This window comes from Carettochelys insculpta, chromosome 14, assembly GCF_033958435.1.
Source record: "Carettochelys insculpta isolate YL-2023 chromosome 14, ASM3395843v1, whole genome shotgun sequence".
Taxonomy (NCBI): Eukaryota; Metazoa; Chordata; order Testudines; family Carettochelyidae; genus Carettochelys; species Carettochelys insculpta.
In genome coordinates, this window is record NC_134150.1 from 45,887,417 (window position 1) to 45,901,617 (window position 14,201).

The 14,201-nt window shown below is 48.7% G+C and overlaps 1 protein-coding gene across 7 annotated transcripts in view; it reads left to right on the forward strand.

The window, feature by feature from the left end:
• The window catches only part of ADAT1 (adenosine deaminase tRNA specific 1), an 89,368-nt gene that overhangs the window by 22,483 nt on the left and 52,684 nt on the right, over nucleotides 1–14,201 (forward strand). For 4 of the 7 annotated variants that reach the window (XM_075008417.1, XM_075008413.1, XM_075008415.1 and 1 more), the window contains exons 7-8: nucleotides 8,206–8,351; nucleotides 12,430–12,529. In XM_075008417.1, the coding sequence (XP_074864518.1) occupies nucleotides 8,206–8,351; nucleotides 12,430–12,529 (246 nt within the window). Of the gene's footprint in view, nucleotides 1–8,205; nucleotides 8,352–12,429; nucleotides 12,550–14,201 lie in introns of all 7 variants that reach the window. The other 3 variants (XM_075008420.1, XM_075008418.1, XM_075008419.1) reach the window with 1 other exon arrangement.

A 14,201-nucleotide genomic window follows, 5' to 3' on the forward strand; every position in this document is an offset into this window, starting at 1 on the left:
CGCCGGTGCGCGCCGCTCCCCCGCGCGCTCCCGGCCATGTGCGCGATCCGGTCCCCGCCAGTTCCTCTTAACCGCCGTCGGCTGCAGACGGAATCCAACTAGGCTAAGGCCAAGTAGTGTATTCAACGACTTTATCTGTTTTTTCTTAAAGTTTTTTTCAGGCACTTAGGCTACTATAAGCTAGCCGGTTGTTATTTTGTAAAAAAAAAAAAAAAAAAAAAACAACGAACAAGCTAGGAGAGGGACAGCTCAGCCAGTCCCAGTAACAAGCGCCGGAGGCCAGGAGCTAGGGCTATCAGCCCTCCTGCTAAGGCAGGCCATCGGACGGGGAAAACGGCACAAAGAAGGTGCTAAGTACCCACTTAAAAACTCAAAGACTCACCAACAATGTCCTCTTCAGGCTTTAAAACAAGAGAAAAAAAAAAAAAAAATGCTGCTTCTTGACAAGGCCCTCCAGCCAGAAGCGCCGGAGCGGCCGCAGCAGGAGGGACCCTCCGGGGCCCTTAAAAGGAAAGCTGCCTCCCTCACTCCATCAGCGCAGAAACGGAGGAAAGTATCTCCAGCCCGATCCCTGCCGGCAGCAACAGCGAGCGGGACGGGAGGAGCAAGCAGCCCCCAGCCGCAGCAACAGCTGATCGGCGGCGGCACGGAGAGCCACGTGGAAACGGCTCAGCCTCCAATACTCAGCCAGCCGCCCAGCACCGCAGGCAGGGCGGCGGCTAAGCAAACGCCGGTACCGGCGGCACCGCAGGCAGCGGCACCGACCCCCGGGGAACCGGCGGTGCAGAGCGCGCAGGCACGCAGCCTGCCGGCACCGGAGGACACCGCACATGCGGCATCGCCCTCGAGCGTGCCGAGCTCGGTGCGGACGGGGCCGGAATCCCCTGTATGCTCCCCAGCCCGATCCCTGCCGGCAGCAACAGCGAGCGGGACGGGAGGAGCGAGCAGCCCCCAGCCGCAGCAACAGCTGATCGGCGGCGGCACGGAGAGCCACGTGGAAGCAGCTCAGCCTCCGATAATCAGCCAGCCGCCCCGCACCGCAGGCAGGGCGGCGGCTAAACAAGCGCTGGTACCAGCGGCACCGCAGGCAGCGGCACCGACCCCTGGGGAACCGGCGGTGCAGAGAGCGCAGGCACGTAGCCTGCCGGCACTGGAGGACACCGCACGTGCGGCACCGCCCTTGAGCGTGCCGAGCTTGGTGTGGACGCCGGAATGCCCTGTATGCCCCCCAGCCCGATCCCTGCCGGCAGCAACAACGAGCGGGACGGGAGGAGCGAGCAGCCCCCAGCCGCAGCAACAGCTGATCGGCGGCGGCACGGAGAGCCACGTGCAAGCGGCTCACCCTTCGATAATCAGCCAGCCGCCCCGCACCGTAGGCAGGGCGGCGGCTAAACAAGCGCCGGTACCACCGACCCCCGGAAAACCGGCGGTGCAGAGCGCGCAGGCACGCAGCCTGCCGGCACCGAAGGACACCGCACATGCGGCACCGACTTCGAGTGTGCCGAGCTCGGTGCGGACGGGGCCGGGATCCCCTGTATGTCAGGGGCGGAGTTACCTCCTCAAGGGAGGGGGAAGACTGCACACAAGAGGAGGCATTGCAGCCCCTCTCCGCACAGGGCTGTGTAGTTGCTTTCTCACAGCCCTCCGCTATGTTGCAGACTCCAACTAGAAGGCAGGGGTCCCCCCCCCCTTGGCCTACCCGGAGCCCCCTTCTCCATTTCTGCAACCAGCCTCACCCTGGCTGGGACCACCTCTCCAGGGTCTCGACGGTCTCCCTCCCCCAGACGCAAAGCGTATGCACCAAGGGAGTGGTCTAGGTCACCTTCCCAAGACCAGTGCTTATACTGCCGTGGTCGCCCCTACCACGCAGGGCATAGACACCATCGGCAATCTACTAGGGAAAGATCCCTACGAACGATCTCGTACCCCCGAGGGCAATTGTGACCGGGGACAGAGACTTAAGCATCTCAGGGGGGACTGGTTATGGAACCCCGAGATTTTTCCTCGCACACCTCTAGTGAGAGGGTGTACCATCATCAGCAGGAACCGGAAGGGTCCAGAAAGACGTACCCCAGCGGTTCCTCGCTTTCCTCCCCGGATGAGGCTACGGCCCCGGGGGGCGTCCATCCTCCGGACGATCTCAAACAGTTCCAAGAGCTGTTTTACGAGGGTGGCCTTCACGCAAGGCTTCCAGACAGCAAAGGTGCAAGAGCAACACCATAAGCTCCTCAAAAATCTGAGACCTCCGGCCTCCTCCAAAATAGCATACCGCTGATGACGCAATCTTGGAGTCTGCCACTATGATATGGCAGACTCCTGCGACTATTCCGCCTGTCCACAAAAGAGCGAAAATAAATAAATACTTCGTGCCCACGAAGGGCATGGAGTTCCTGTTCAGCCACCCACAACCAAATTCTTTGGTGGTGGAGTCGTCGCAACGTGGGGGAATAAACAAACATGCCAAAAAGCTAGAGCTGTTGGGCAGAAAGGTCTACTCCTCCTCCACGCTACTGTTGCCAATGGCAAATTACGCAGCGCATCTAGCGAACCATAATTTCAACAACCACATTAGGTTGACCTCCCTCATGGACTCGCTTCCAGAGGGCACGAAACCAGTGCTCAAGGCCATCATCCGACCATTTTATAACCAGTGGCAAAGGATCACCACAGACACATGGGTGCTGGAGATCATAGCCACGGGGTACGCCATCCCCTCCCAGTTGCTCCCACCGCCATGACCTCCACCCGGGGCCCCACCTCCAGGAGACCTCCCATGTAGCGAGGCTCAAGCAGGAGGTAGACCATCTCATGCTCGTAGGGGCAGTGGAAAGAGTGCTGGAGCAACTGCAAGGGAGAGGGTTCTACTCGAGGTACTTCCTCACGGGGAGGTCCATCTTAGATTTTCGAGGCCTCACCGGTACCTGCGCAAGCAACGTTTTCGGATGATCACAAACGCCTCCATCCTTACGGCACTAGACGATGGAGATTGGTTCGCAGCCCTTGACTTACAAGGTCCTACCGTTTGGGCTCTCCTCAGCCCCCAGAGTCTTCACCAAGACCTTGGCAGTGGTGTCAGCCTACCTGCACAGACAGGGGGTATTTATATTCCAGTATCTGAATGACTGCCTACTCAAAGGGGCCTCAAAGGAGGAGGTACTACGCATAATATGTGTCACAGCAGGCACGTTCTCTTCGCTCGGCCTGCTTATCAATCTGACAAAATCAAAGACAGACCCCGCACAGGACATAGAGTTCGTAGGGGCACGCATAAATTCTATTACAGCGAGGGCGTATCTACCAGAGACTCGCTTTCGGGCCATCGGCTCCCTCGCGCAAGGCTTCACCTTCAGCCCTATGGTGCCGGTTCTGACGTGCTTACAGCCGCTGGGCCACATGGCAGCAGCAACGTTTCGTAGAACAGAACGCCAGGTTACACATGCGCAGCATGCAGCATTGGCTGGCGAGCGTATACAAACCGGCAGCACACACTGTTCACAGGATGGCGTCGCCCACAACGGAGGTGCGCAAATCCCTGCAATGGTGGGTAAACCCCGAGAACCTGCTTACAAGGGTACCCTTCCACCAACCACACGTATTGGTTTTTCTTACTACAGATGCCCCCCTCATAGGGTGGGGAGCACACATGGGCGAAGAGGTGACGCAAGGGCTGTGGTCCTCTATGGAGCAGTCACTGCACACAAATATACTGGAGCTCAAAGCAGTGTTCAACGCCTGCAGACACTTTCGAGACCAACTGAAAGGCAAGGTAGTCGGGATCAGTACAGACGATACCTCCACCATGTTTTATATAAATCGGCAAGGAGGAGCTCGGTCCCGTGCCTTATGTATAGAAGCAGTCCGGTTGTGGAACTGCTGCATCGCCAACAATGTAACCTTGAAAGCCTCGTACTTACCAGGCGCTCGCAATGTGAAGGCAGACCAGCTGAGCAGGCGTTTCGCACTCACGCACGAGTGGCAGATCCGTCCCGATCTGCTGCAACCGATTTTTCCACGCATGGGGTTTTTCCCCAGATAGACCCTGTTTGCTACTCAGCACAACAAGAAGTGCCCACGATTCTGCTCCAGGGCAGGACTGGGACGGGGGTCCCTGAGGGATGCCTTCGCGATCTCATGGAGGGGCCCCCTGCTTTACGCTTTCCCTCCCACAGTGCTCATCCACAAAGTGTTGCAGAAAGCCAGGAGGGAAGGAACCTGAATGATCCCGATAGTCCCAACGTGGGATCGACAGCAATGGTTCCCCCTATTCCTGCGCATGTCGGACCGGCCACCGATGTCCCCTCCGGTGGCGCGGGATCTGCTCATGCAAGCCCAGGGGTCCATAGTGCATCCGCACCCCCAAAGCCTGCGACTACAAACGTGGTTAATCCATGGCTCAGCTCCCTAGAGAGCACATGTACGGAGGAAGTGCAGCAAGTCCTAGAAAGTAGCAGGAGGACTTCCACCAGGAAGACCTTCAAGCAGAAATGGACTCGCTTTACGGCATGGTGTTCTACCAAACAGCTAGCCCCCTTTCGGTGCCTATGGCTGTGATATTAGAGTATTTACTGGACCTCAAGAGAGGAGGACTCTCGCTATCCTCGTTTCAGGTCCACCTGGCCGCCATTTTGGTGTTCAGACACGAAGAGGAAGGGCACACGGTGTTCGCCCATCCCATGGTTACCAGGTTCTTCAAAGGGCTGGTAAGCCTATACCCCCCTCAGAAACCGCTTCCACCTCTGTGGAACTCGGACCTGGTGCTTAATGCGAAAAGGGGACCACCGTTTGAGCCTTTGGCCACGGTTTCCCTCCGCCTCCTTATGATGAAGACGACCTTTCTTCTCGCAATCACGTCGGCTCGCAGGGTGAGCGAGCTTGAGGCAGTTATGGCAACGCCGCCCTGCGCTGTTTTTCCAAGGAGGCGGTAACCATACGGCTGCATCCAGCCTTTGTTCCTAAAGTTTCTTTCTGAGTTTCATACTAACGAACCTATTGTTACCCTTGTTTATCCAAAGCCTCATAACTCTAACAAAGAGGTGCGCCTACACCTCCTGGACGTGAGCAGGCGCTAGCTTTCTATATGGACAGGACCAAGTCCTTCCGGAGAACGGATAGGCTCCTAGTCTCTATCGCTCCCAAATCAAAAGGAGAATGTCTCTCTTCGCAGAGAATCTCTAAGCACATCGTATCTTGCATAAAAATGTGCTACAAACTCAAAAAGACTCCTTTACTGGCCACACCCAGGGCTCATTCCACTAGGGCGGTGGCAGCATCAACAGCCTTTTTTCAAGGGCGTTGCGCTAAAAGACATTTGCAGAGTGGCGACCTGGTCATCCTGTGACACCTTCGCCAAACATTACGCCCTTCACAGGGTATTCCAAGAGGATACCCGTCTCTTGGCAGCGGTCCTCTCGGGGACAAGCTGCACATAATCCGATTACCCACCTCCTATCTTGGGTTACTGCTGGGTAGTCACCTAATGTGGAGCACCCACGGGGACACTCGAAGAAGAAAGAAAGGTTACTCACCGTAGTAACGGTGGTTCTTCGAGATGTGTCCCCGTGGGTGCTCCACTACCCGCCCATCCTCCCCGCTCCGGATCTCTGTTTAGTGTTTTGCAGGAGCATCCGAGGCGGTTGGTCAAGGAACTGGCGGGGACCGGATCGCGCACATGGCCGGGAGCGCGCGGGGGAGCGGCGCGCACCGGCGCATGCGCGGTCCGGCAGAAACTGCTTGGAAGATCCGATCTGCGGCGCCGGGCGAGCCCGACACCTAATGTGGAGCACCCACGGGGACACATCTCGAAGAACCACCGTTACTACGGTGAGTAACCTTTCTATCTAATTCTATTCCTGCCTTCATGCAGGCCTTCAAAATGAATTCTTCTCTTTCATTCCCCCCCACCCCCACCCCGCTGCCACCATTTCCTATTCACATTAGAGGCAGTTGTAATAATGGTTTCTTTTCTTCTGATACTGCTCCTTTGTCAGCCTAACCCCTTCTTAAAGGGGATTTACCACGTTTAATCTTGAGTTTTCATGTTTTTCTTTCAAGAAGTACAAAGAAGGGACTACAAGATTTTTATTAAAATAAAGATTTTTCTGCTTTCATTTGACAGTTGAAATTCAGGACTTGTCTACCCTGGAAGATTCCATAGTGACTCTAGATCTAGTGACGTTGTGTCACAGATAACTTAATGCTGCAGTGGTTGAGAAGGAAAAAATTTTGGTCAGATTTTTAAAAAAAACAAAACTAAGTTTTTTGCTAATAGCTTTTTTAACTCTTCAGAGTCTTAAGGGTTTCTTTGTTAGGTTTGAAACCTATCCAGTTGCCTTCATTTAAGGTATGCGAACATATGATACAGACTTGAGTCCACACAGTAGTTTTCCAGAGAAACAAGGGAAGGTCAAATTTAGAAATATCAAGGGTGATGGGGTGTGTGTGTTAAACACAGAGGATAACCATGTACCCCCTTAATTTAACTGGCAGAGGTTTGTGCTCTGGGTTGATCACCCACACAGGAATCAGTAGGAGTCTATATGACTAAATGTCAGTTTCTTCGGTATTCCTAGAATGTTTGTAAAAGAATTTTATGTAAAAAAAAAAATCAAAAGACCTTTAATGTGCAAAATCAACTCTGAAGTTTGAAATGCCAAAATTAAGGTTGACTTCATGTGACTGCACAAAGGCAAAATTGTGATATGGTCTTTGATTATGTTTATTGACAAATTAAATGTGTAGAATTTGAAAATATTGTGATATATTTTGGAGTAGAATTTCCTCAGGAATAATATAATTCCCTACAGTTTTTACTTACGTGGTATTTGTAGCTAAGATGGTTGTCTGTTAGTGGTTCTATTCTGTGTATGGCCAACAGGCCAGGGGTGGGGGGGAATTGGAGATACATATCTCCTAGAGCTGTTAGGGACCTTGGGAGGTCATTTAGTCCAGTCCCCTGCACTCTTGGCAGGACCAAGCACCATTCCTGGCATCTGTTTGCCCTAATCCCTAAATGGCCACCTCAGGGATTGAGCTCATAACCCAGGGTTTAGCAGGCCAATGTTCAAACCACTGAGCTGTCCCTTCCCCCCCTTAAACATTACCTGCCTCACACTCCTTGAAATGCCCCCTCAGGGCCTGAACTCTCAACTCTGGGTTTACATGCCCCATGCTCTAACTGCTGAGCTATCACTCCCCCATAATAATAACTTAATTTATTTACAAAAGTCATGGATTCTGGGGGAAGCTTTTCCTCACTGTCTCTGCACCTTCTGACATCAGATGTTAAAATAAGAAATGTGAATTGACCTTCTTAAACTTTGTTACATTATACCTGGTTTTATCTGAGGGATCTGATATGTAACTCTTAACTAAGAAGTTGTTTGTATCAGACTGTAAAATGTGTCACTGCAAGTGGTGGATGCCTAGGCTCTGAGGGTAACTAACTGATGCAAACTGCGTGTACAGCAGACCCCTGACTTATGCAGAGATTGCATTCTTGTGGAACCCCACATAAGGCAAATTTTGCATTACTCGGGTGGGGCAGCCAGGAAACTGACCAGCGCTCCAGGCTGCCCTCCACCCACAAGGCTGGTCAGTTTGGGAGCCTGGCTCTGGGCTGCCCTCTGCTCACAGGAGACAAGAAACTGACTAGCACCGCAGTGCTGGTCAGCTTCCCAGTTCCCCTGAGTGGGGGTAGCCAGGTGCCAGCTCCCCACCACCCTGAGTTGTGTTAAACTGAGATAAACACACTCAAGTTGCACATATCTCAGGATTCTATTGTATTTAAACTATTTTAGCTTTTGCTTACTTAATTTTTTTTCTTAAGTTGGCTACATTAGGTGTCTGTACCAATTTAATTAGCTCTCCTTTAAAATGAAATTCATATTTGTGATGTTTTCTAGTAGAGACAAGGTTTTACTAAGTAAACAAAAAAGCAGTCAAGTAGTACTTCAAAGACTAACAAAAGAATTTATTAGGTGACCTTTTCTCGGACAGACCCACCTTCTTCAGACCATAGGTATTTGGTAAAGCAGTGTCATGGGGCACTGAATTCCACAGGTCAAACAAGTTTCTTGGTAAAGTATTTCCTAGTATCTGTTCTGATGTAACATTTCAGTTGCAGGGTTATGCCATGGGAGCCTGATGCTGAAGAATTTGGCTTTCACTGATTTGCATTTCTTGCATTTTTTTCCCCATCTATTGTAGGTGTCGGCACATCTCATTTTTACCAGATGGTTTCTGTGTTCAGGAGATGAAAACGTTGCAGTCAAATCTTCAGTTTAAGCATAGCCGTCATGCAATTCAGGCAGCTCATGCTAATAATAAAGCAAAGCTTGTTCCTTGCAGTTCAGGTGAGTGTCTTGGAACAATTTTTTAAATGTCTTTAAAGACAGAACAGTAAACAGTATGACTTTGGTTAACTTTTTTCTGAAGCATTATTTCTATAGGATTTAATCTGTCAAAGAGCTAAAATGTCATCTTGCAAGAGACTGCTTTTGTGGCAAGATTTCTTCATTGTTTGTAGTAGTAAAATTATTCATATAGCTCCTGATGAGTGCTGAAGACACTTAACAATCTGTGAAAGACTTAGTCCAATGCCCTGGAGAATTTACAGTTTAATTATAGTTCATAAATAAAGGCTGCTAAAAAGGTAATGAAGGCACAAGGGTTACATCAATAAAACTGTATCCTTGTTTCAGTTAGGTGTGTGTTCTCATTGGTGTAGGAATGCAGCAGTTGCCATACTAGATCAGATCCACAGGCTAGCTAGAGTCCTATATATAGCGAGAATACAAAATAATATGATATAAAAATTTTATTGACATGACTTTAGGATGTCTGCCTTGCTTGTTGGTAGCAGTGAGGTGAGTTAAGCAGATCATTGTGTGGTTTCACTGTTTATTCTCATGGCTTTGCAATATAATATTTGGATATCGGCTACATATCTATGAGCCATCTGCTGCCATATAATTCCGAGAATTAGCTGAAAACTAGCTTAGAATGTTTAATGTAGGTATTTCTAGATATACTAATCAATTGATGGAAAGATTATAAACAAATAACCATGTCATAGGTTGGATAGGTGCTTAAATTAAGCGGATCCAGCTTACTTGTGCTAGAACATATATGCCAGTTAAGAGGACAGGACAGCGTCTGGGCTATAAAGAGAGGTTGTCAGTAAGGAAGTGGGGTCACAGCAAAGAGTCTGCTGGAAGGAGAGACAGTGAAAACCCTTTTGGAAGTAGGGGGAGAAGAGTAAGCCCTGGGAGGTGATGCTCAGTTAAAAGCAAGGAAGAATCCTACAGGAGGGCCTGAAGCAGGAAGACTGAGATCAGTAAAGGGAAAACTCCTGTGAGATGTAACCTAGCATGGGTTGAGGAACTGTTTTGTTTTGTTTAGAAAATAAAACTGACCTGAAAAAGACACTGTGTGGCAATAGGTCATTCATGGGCTGAAGACATGCCACCACTGTGCAAACCACCTCTGTCCTTTTGGTTGCCAGAAATTTCTGTTAGCACCAGTCTTATTTTGTGACTTCATTGGTAGGGTACAGTGGGAAACCAACAGCATATTAACATTCCACTAAGTTGGAAGATACCGCAAGTGCCAGTGAAGAATGTGTTTAGCTACTGTGGTGATAAAGACTCTAAATAACTAAACTAGAGGTTAGTCATATTTGCAGGAAATAACAAAATGAGATTCCTCTTGGAAAAATGCACCTGATTTATCTGTGAAAAGGTGAACTGAAACACAGGTACCAGTAGACTAGAGGAACCTTAGGAGCAATAATGCTGAAAGAGACCGAGGGCGGGAAAGGATTACACATTAGAACTAGAATTTTTTTCCAGTGCAATACAGCAACTAAGACTGCTACTATTTTAGCTGCTTCCACAAAGGCATCACATCCTGGAGCTGAGTGGCAGTAGGCTATTCATGTGCTACTTGATGGAACTGCACCTGTGTCCTGTTAACAGGGAGACAAGAAGAAAATTGAAGGGAAATCAGATATGAGTAAAAATTTCTTCAACTGATTGGACATGTCCATTCTGAGGTGTGCATGCACGATTGTTGAAGATTTTTGTCTTAGCAGGATCCATTGGCCTGACTTTGGAGCCCCTGGAGTGGTGGTGGTGGTAGTAGTAGTAGTAGTAGTATGCCAGTGAATATGTGCAACAGCCAGCCGTAGCCCTCCCCACCACTGCTCAGTTCCTTCTAACCTCCAGTCATGTCTGTCTGAGCTCTCAGCCCTTGCTCTTGCACATGCGTTCCCTAGCTTCCTCACTAGTTTAGTTGTAGTTAGAGTTAGGACTTGTATATAGTAGTTGGATTTTTTTTTTTGGGTGTCTTCCCCCGCCTTCCCCCCCCCCCCCCCCCCGCTCCCTTTTCTTCCCTGGACTTCATGCTGTACACTTCAGGGTTGAAAACCTATGAAACCTGTGGGAAGCCTATGCCCACAGGTGACCCTCACAAACACTGCATAAAGTGTCTGGGTGAAGAGCTCCAGACAGATCAGTACCCTATTTGTTGAGAATTTTGGCCTCAAACAGAGGACAGGTTTCAAATTACTCTTGATGGAGGAGGCACTGAGATTGCAGCAATCTGACCTGGCACTGACTCTTCCTCCAGCACACCGACATCCATGTGCAGTACTTCAGCGCCAACGAAAGGATGCTGTAAAAGCACGCTGGCATTGCTCCCCTGTTAGAACTCCAGGTGTGAGCATGCAGGGCTGATCCCACTTTCTGGTGTAGTGCAGAAGGAGAAAAGCAGTATGTTTTTGTAGCTATCACTTCGGCGAGAAGGGTCTCGGAGTTGAAAGCTCTCGGATCAGAGCCCCTGTATACAGCTTTTTATAACGACGAGTTTCAGTTACGCTCTCACCTGGCTTTCCTTCAGAAAGTTGTCTCCCAGTTTCATATCAACCAAAATATTTTCCTGTCTGTTTTTAATTCCATAACTCCCCTGCTAATAATAGGAAATGGGCGCTTCACTCCCTGGACGTGAGGCGTCCATTTTATACTTTGACCGTATGAAACCCTTCGTAAGTCACAACTTTTTATTGCTATAGTTGAAAGGGTTTAAGGGACAGACTATTCTGTTAGGAGCTAGTGAAAGTCCATCGCTTCCACCCCCCGTCACCCGCACCCCATCCCACCAGCTTCCAAGCATCATCATCAGCCTTTATTGGGCAGGTCCCAGTACAGGATATCTTCAGGGCAACAGTGTGGTCCTGAGTGCCTGCCTTCGCAGCTCACTATACCATCACTCATCATGCCAGAGACAATGCAGCATTCAGCAGAGCAGTCTTGTAGTCAGTGACCTCTTGAGTTCCCATTCCTCTCTCTCCTTGGCAGTCACCTGTTGGAATGGACTATTTTTTTGTAACTGTTGCTCTTTGAGAATTGCTGCTTATATCTATGCTGAATCCCACCCACCTCCTCTCTGGCGGAAGTGCCAGCTAGAAGGAACAGAGCTGGGGTAGAGTTGACTGTTGCATATACATGCTGGCATACTGACGCCATTCCAGGGGGCTCCACAGCCAACCCAGTGGTACTGCTACAGGAAGAATCTTTGTGCATGCACACACCAGTCAGAATGGACATGAGCAATCCCTCTGCAACAACAGCTTATTATGAAGAAGCAGTCTATGCATTTTTTCTTTGCTATTTATATTACAGTAGCATCCACACAGTGTGAGGCACTTGCAACGCAGATAGGAAAACAGTCCCGGCAACAGAAACCTTATAAACTAAGATGAGGAGAAACAGACAGGCTTGGGGAGAGGAATAGAAAAAATATTAGCTCTCCTCTGGCTTTCTGCTTGTTAGTTAATTTCTGATGGAACATTTTAAAGAATATATCTGCAGACATTTAAAAGGTGCAATGGTGAAAAAGGTTGAGGGATTATTTGGGGGGGGGGGGGGGGTGAGAATAGTGTGCAAAATGCCTGCCACAAGGTAGAATCTTCCAGAGTCAGTATCTCAAGCATAGAGAGAGGTAACCTTGCTGTCAGGGGCACTTAACTGTGCTTATCGAAGAACACTCCTGCCTTGTGTGGAAGAGAGACTAAAGGTTAAATTTTAAAGTTACTTAGGTGCTTCTGAAAATCCCACTAGGTGCCTATCACCATTTTTAGTTTCTTGTAACACTTTTGAAAAATCTGTCCCTAGATTACATGATTGGTTTTTGTCTGTCTCAGGAGTTTAGTAGGTTCTTGGGAAGGAAAGGAATGTTTAATTGAAATGTTTGCATATAAAACTCATCCATGAAGGGATTGAAATGAATATACCACTGGCACTGAAATCTTTCTGACTTACCTGAATTAGTCAGAGCATGGTGCACTGTCATCACAAAGCCTGCTTTGTAGTATTGAGAGTTCTGGTTTTCTGCTGGGAATCAATTACTACATGATCCTTTTTTTCCCCCCAGCTATCAGCTGGAGTGCAGTTCCTGAGCAATCCCTAGATGTCACCTCAAATGGCTTCAAGCAGGGAACAACCAAAAAAGGGATCGGAAGTCTCCAGAGCAGGTGTGGTGGTGGTGGTGGTGGTAAGGGCTTGTGACATGCTTCTGGGCGTGTATCCGTACCAATGTATGTTCCCCTCTCTTCTGCCTTCACAGCGTTGTTTGGGCATCATTTTGAAATGGAGGCAGAAGTCCCCGTTTGTTCCATCTCTGACCATGCTCCCGGTGCACAGAACAGAGGGTAGGGGCAGAGTAGGTTAAATATGAGTTTGTTGTTTTAGCCCCCTCACTGGCATATTTCTTGTTACCCTCTATTTAATTATTTAAAAAGTTCTGTTTAAAATAAGGGGGATATTTTTAAATTAAACCAGAATACTTTGATAATTATGTAAACTAAATTGTCATGCTCTGCCTCGCAGAAGGCAGTGGTTCGAGCTGGTGACTGGGTAAGAGATGAGCTGCTTGTATGGTAGATTTTTCAAATACGGCCACCGTCGTATTGGTGAGGATTGTTGCAGTGCTGCTTTTATTGTTGGAATAATTTGATTTCTTTGGTTGCTCTTGTTTTGAGATGTTTGTTTTTTCCCTTGCAGGATGCATTTTTTTCTGCCTGCTTTGTGTCAAGTATAAAAACTTTTATTGGAACCTGGAACACTTGTTGTTTGTTTCTAACACAACTGGATCACTTTCTTTCTTCTTTGCTTGTGGCACTTGTTCTTTTGTGGTCATTAACATGTTAAAAATGGAAGCTGACTTCTGTCCTCAAGACTGCACTTTTTAGGGGAAAAAAAATGCATTTTTGTCCTGTCCTGACCACTTTGGAATGATAAATTTCCTGATAGTGCACTACTTTGGACAGAACCTCTGGTTTCTGTAATATGAGCATGTCTGGTGATAGACATATCCAGAAAGCTAAATTGGAATGTGATAGCTCAAGAGGATGGGATGTGGAGACTTTTTTGCCTGAGAGTTATTGGCTCAAAGCCAGTTCAGATGAATGATGACCAAAAGATGTCACTGTCTGACTTGGCCGTTATCTTTGAAAAGTTGTGGAGATCGGGAGAGATCCCGGACGATTGGAAAAAGGCAAATGTAGTGCCCATCTTTAAAAAAGGGAAAGAGGATGATCCAGGGAACTATAGGCCAGTCAGTCTTACATCAGTCCCTGGAACAGTCATGGGGGCGCTCCTCAAGGAAGTCATTTTGAGGCACTTGGAGGAGGGGAGAGTGATCAGGAATAGTCAGCATGGATTCATGAAGGGTAGGTCATGCCTGACCAATCTGATTAGTTTCTATGATCAAATAACTGGCTCTGTGGATAGGGGAAAAATCAAAGGATGTGATTTATTGTGACTTTAGCAAAGCTTTTGATATGGTCTCCCACAATATTCTTGTCAGCAAGCTAAAGGAATGTGGATTGGATAAATGGATAGTAAGATGGATCGAAAGCTGGCTAGAAGGTCGGGCCCAGCCGCTAGTGATCAGCAGCTCGATGTCGGGATGGCAGTCGGTTTCTAGTAGAGTGCCCCAAGGTTTGGTTCTGGGTTCTGTTCTAGTCAGCATATTTATCTGACCTGGATGAGGGGTTGGATTGCACCCTCAGCAAGTTTGCGGATGACACTAAGCTAGGGGGAGAGGTGGATACACTGGAGGGTAGGGACAGGGTCCAGACTGACTTAGACAAATTGGAATACTGGGCTGCAAGAAATCTGATGAGGTTCAATAAGGACAAGTGT